Here is a 4,363-nt window from a genome sequence, read left to right on the forward strand (position 1 = left end):
AGGCCATTTTCTCGGCCAGCCGAATGAAGCTCTCCTCATCTTGAAAGATTTGCAGCCCAATAGGCCTGACAAAGCGACTTACTTGGCAAATCACAAAAAAAACTGGGCTTTGGCCGTGGACCCAGCTGTCAGCCTCTCCACGTACAGTACTCTTCCGATGGAAGTCGGTCGTTGACCACATTAACCACGCCGCGCCGAGAGCACCAAGGCGGTGGATGAAGGCGAGGCCTAGGAAGGGGACGACACGAATCTGGGGAAGAGGCGGCAGTGGATGCCCACGCGGAGAGGAGTACGAGGTTTCATTGGTTCGGCTGCGGTGTGAGGCTGCCGTCGCCGCAGAATAACAGGGGGTGTGGGTGAGTGGAGGGATGGCCTGGCCAGCGGCAGGAGTAGTATGGGGGCGGTGAGGCCTCCGCGGTAGCACAGCCGGCCATAGGATGCAGGAGCAGGAGGCACGACCGGCTCTGCTTTGGGAGGCTGGAGCAAGAAGACCAGGGGTTGAAGAAGCACTAAGGCCATTGGATGGACATCGTATGGTCACTAGAGCTAGAATCGTTCATATTGACTAAGTTGACAAAGCCCTCCATCCTCGTCAACTTAGTAGGCCCACAAGTCAGCCTCCCACTGTGGTGGTTCCCAGCTGGAAGGGGGTATTCATTTTTTTGTGCGCAATAAGGAGGCACTTCCTTGCGTACGAAGATATAGTTGGTGAGTCCGACCTGTCAGCGGAGGGAACGTTTTTTTGCGAAATACAGAGGCCCTTCCGGTGGACGAATCATTATTTTGCGTGCGAAGATATAGTTGATGTCAGCTAGAGGAATCATTATTTTGCGCGTAATAAGGAGGCATTTCCTTGTGTGCGGTCGTGGACCCAGCTGTCAGCCTCTCCACGTACAGTCAACTTCCGATGGATGTCGTTCATTGACCATGTTGACCATGCCGCGCTGAGAGCACCAGGGCGGTGGACGACGGCGAGGCCTACGAAGGGAACGACATGGAGCTGGGGAAGACACGGCAGTGGCTGCCCACGCGGTGGAGAGTACGAGGGTTGACTGGTTCGGCTGCCGTCGCCGGAAAACAACATGAGGTGTGGGTGAGTAGAGGGATAGACAGGCTAGGGATGCGAGTATATGATGGGGCCATGAGGCCTGCCCGGCAGCACAGCCGGCCACAGGAGGCGGGAGTAGGCGGTCCCGACGGAGCTGGTTTGGGCGGCTGGGGCAGGAAGATCAGAGACTGAAGAAGCACGATTGCCATTAGATTGCCATCTAACGGTTTGACGCTGGTAGAGTCGATTGTTGACTAAGTTTATTTTTTGATAAACCTTGTGTACGCATGAACTTAGTAGGCCCACAAGTCAGCCTCCAAATCTGTGGCAGACAACATAGAGCCCATTTGCTATTTTTTAATAGTTTGCAGCCCATTTGCTAATTCTTAAGTAATTTATTGTAGCCCATTTTCTGCCCAGGACCACTGTCAAAAAGTTCAACCTATTTTGCATATTTCACTGGAGTCTAAACTTTTGCAATCCCAAAATGATAAACATTTTTTAAGAACTTTTTGATTTGCAAAAAAAATCATTTTGTTTTTGTAAGCAAATAAGACATGGGACAATTGAGCTAGTTTAAGGGAAAACCAGTGGTGAAAAAATCAGTGCTGGGAGGGAAAATAACAACAAAAATAAGGGTGCAAATACGAAAAGGGAATTTTATGTATTTTCCATATAATGATACATGTATACGAACTAGTAAAACTATAGGTAGAGATTAGAAAACGGATGTAGGACATGCGTTTCAAGAGGAAAATAGAACTGGGTTGTGTGTTTGATTCAGTAAAAAAAGTGACTGCGGATGTTATAAGACAAAATATAACTAACGCTGGTGGGCCAGAGGCCAGTAGATACCTGCTGGACCTTTTGAACCATTGTCGTCATGGGCTAGGCCTGTTAAAAACAAAACCAAGCCTGGGCAGTCTACAGCCTAGTTGAAACTTGCTCAACCTGAAAAAACAATATACATGCTCAATAAACGAGAGAATTCTGCAAGTACAAACTGATAACTGGGATGCAGCAGGGATGTTGTTTTTTCATCGTGATAATAAGAGCATGCACTTGTTATGAAAAAATTGGAGAACTGGGAATTCGAATGGCAGGTGCTTATGCTACCCATCAAATAAAAAATAGGTGCCTAAAAATTCGTTTTGAAACAAATGATTCATCTTTATATCCACGTCGACCCTCGGCATGATGGTTGGAAGAAAATGCCAAGTTCATACCAAAAGACCGTTAGCAACAATACCAACTTGCGGACGACAAGGTAGTACAAGTACCAATACCAAACTAACTTATAATCTTTTTACTCCTGGCCCTAGTGTTCGTTTGGTAGAAAATCTTGCAGAGGACCAGCTCCCGCTCCTTCTCTTGCCCCAGGTCCCCGAGGTGGTACTGGTGCATCACCCAGTTGGTCCTCTGATGGTCGAAGTTCTTGTTGGTGTGCAGCACCAGAACCTTTTTGCCGCCCGTCTGTCGGCCGTTGACCATCACCGGCAAGGTATTGCCGGTGTTGTGCCACATCGCGTGCATGCCGCACTCCGACTGTATCTTGCGACGCGTCCACGTGCCCCTTTTGAATGCCCTGGAATTGTGCTGGAAGAAATGCTTGCTTAGGCCTCTCAGTGTGATACCTGCAGTATTGTCGAATACAGGTTTTAGTGTACGTAGTTGGCATTTTCATAACATCTTTGGCATGTTGCAATCACTTGTTTCACTTTTTCTTAACTTTCAAATTGTAATTGCTTCACCAGGTCTACATCTAAAAAGAAAAATAAAGCTATAAGCAAAGGAATATGTTTGTGCAAGTAGACGGTCGCTTGGTGTCTTACCTGGAAGTTTCTCAAGATGGGTGTAGCATATGCCGTGCTCATTTTCGATGGTTGGTATGAACAAATCGATGAGAGGGTGAGATCTTGCGCTGTCAGCACTCACTTTGGCTTCAAGGTGCTCGATCAGCTCCTGATCCGTGGGATCGAACTTGACGCCAGCCGGCAGCACCGGCCAATCCTTCTTCGACTTGCATGGGTTAATTGCAGTTATATGGTACTCAATGTATGATCAATCGAATGTTTTAAGTGAATGATGAAAGATTTCGACAGATAAGTGGTACTCCAAATCTGAAGTCCAGAATACTCGAACACGCCGCCGAGATTCTTGTGTCACCTCACGTGCAGCGTGTTGTCACGTCAATTCAATGTGTGGACATGATGAATAATTTGACCAACGTATACTAGTACCGCTACTGTACTACTTACTAGTCGTATTTATTGTCACATTTTAACCATAGGTTTAACTAACAAGTACGCACTTGAAGCCTAAGTGATATATATATATATATATATATATCAGCTTAAAGGTTATATTATTGTACAAGCAAATATGTAAACAAAAAAGGGCATGCCAATCTATCAAAATACTATAGATATTGGGTAACAGATGTAGTGCTATCAGATATCATCTACAAATTCAACAAACTCAGATATAGGTCTGTACCACACTCAGATATAGGTCTGTACTATTATGTTGTCCATAGACATACAAGTAGAATGTTGCAATGCTTGGCGCATTGCGGTGCATCCCAGTAAACTCTAATTCAGACACCAAGTTTTTCTCCGGCCATTTGCTTACTGATTGTGTAAAGAAAAATCTTACTAATGTGGCTATTGTATACCATAGATGTCACGGCCCGCATTGCAGTTTCACACCACAATCCCAACTAGTGCGTAAATGAGTTTGTTGAATTTGTAGATGATATCTGATAGCACTACATCTGTTACCCAATATCTATAGTATTTTGACAGATTGGCATGCCCTTTAAGCTTGTACAATAATATGCCATTTTTTTGTTTATATATATATATATATACTGCACAACATCTCCATCATCATTATCAGTACATCCTGCGCAGGTGAGTTAGGATGCACTTGATCCCAGAAAGGTATCTATCCTTCAAACGAGAGGAGTGCTTCAAACTAACAACATTACATAATATCCAACAAAAGAGGGTCATGCTACAACAGAAGAATACATGACTCAGTCTACATATCAGTATGAATCAAGTTGTGCATATTTGCTGTTGGCATGAACCACATCGCCGCATGTCGGGTTTGCAAAAGCCATCCATCGCATGGAAGCTTGATGCCTTTCACACACTGAATATTATCTGGCAATAAGCTGTGTCGACGAATCTATGGATATGGTGATTCATGAAACCCATGGTATGATGTGTAAACATAGCCCCCCTGGCGAATGGAAGTTGCATAGCACGGTAATCATCGCCGGTGATATGATCGATGATTGGTTGGATGATC

General features: G+C 45.1%; 1 protein-coding gene across 1 annotated transcript; it reads right to left on the minus strand.

Annotated features, from left to right (window-relative positions):
- Positions 1–2,380: 2,380 nt before the first annotated feature.
- Positions 2,381–3,743, minus strand: LOC125546880 (NAC domain-containing protein 75-like; the record flags this gene model as incomplete). Its single annotated transcript, XM_048710981.1, has 3 exons — positions 3,723–3,743; positions 2,881–3,067; positions 2,381–2,682 (listed from the first exon to the last, which is right to left on the minus strand). Coding segments are annotated over exons 1-3 (510 nt in total), but the record flags the coding sequence as incomplete, so codon positions are not given.
- Between the last annotated feature and the right edge of the window lie 620 nt (positions 3,744–4,363).

The sequence above is a fragment of the Triticum urartu genome, chromosome 3 (genome assembly GCF_003073215.2).
Source record: "Triticum urartu cultivar G1812 chromosome 3, Tu2.1, whole genome shotgun sequence".
Classification (NCBI taxonomy): Eukaryota; Viridiplantae; Streptophyta; class Magnoliopsida; order Poales; family Poaceae; genus Triticum; species Triticum urartu.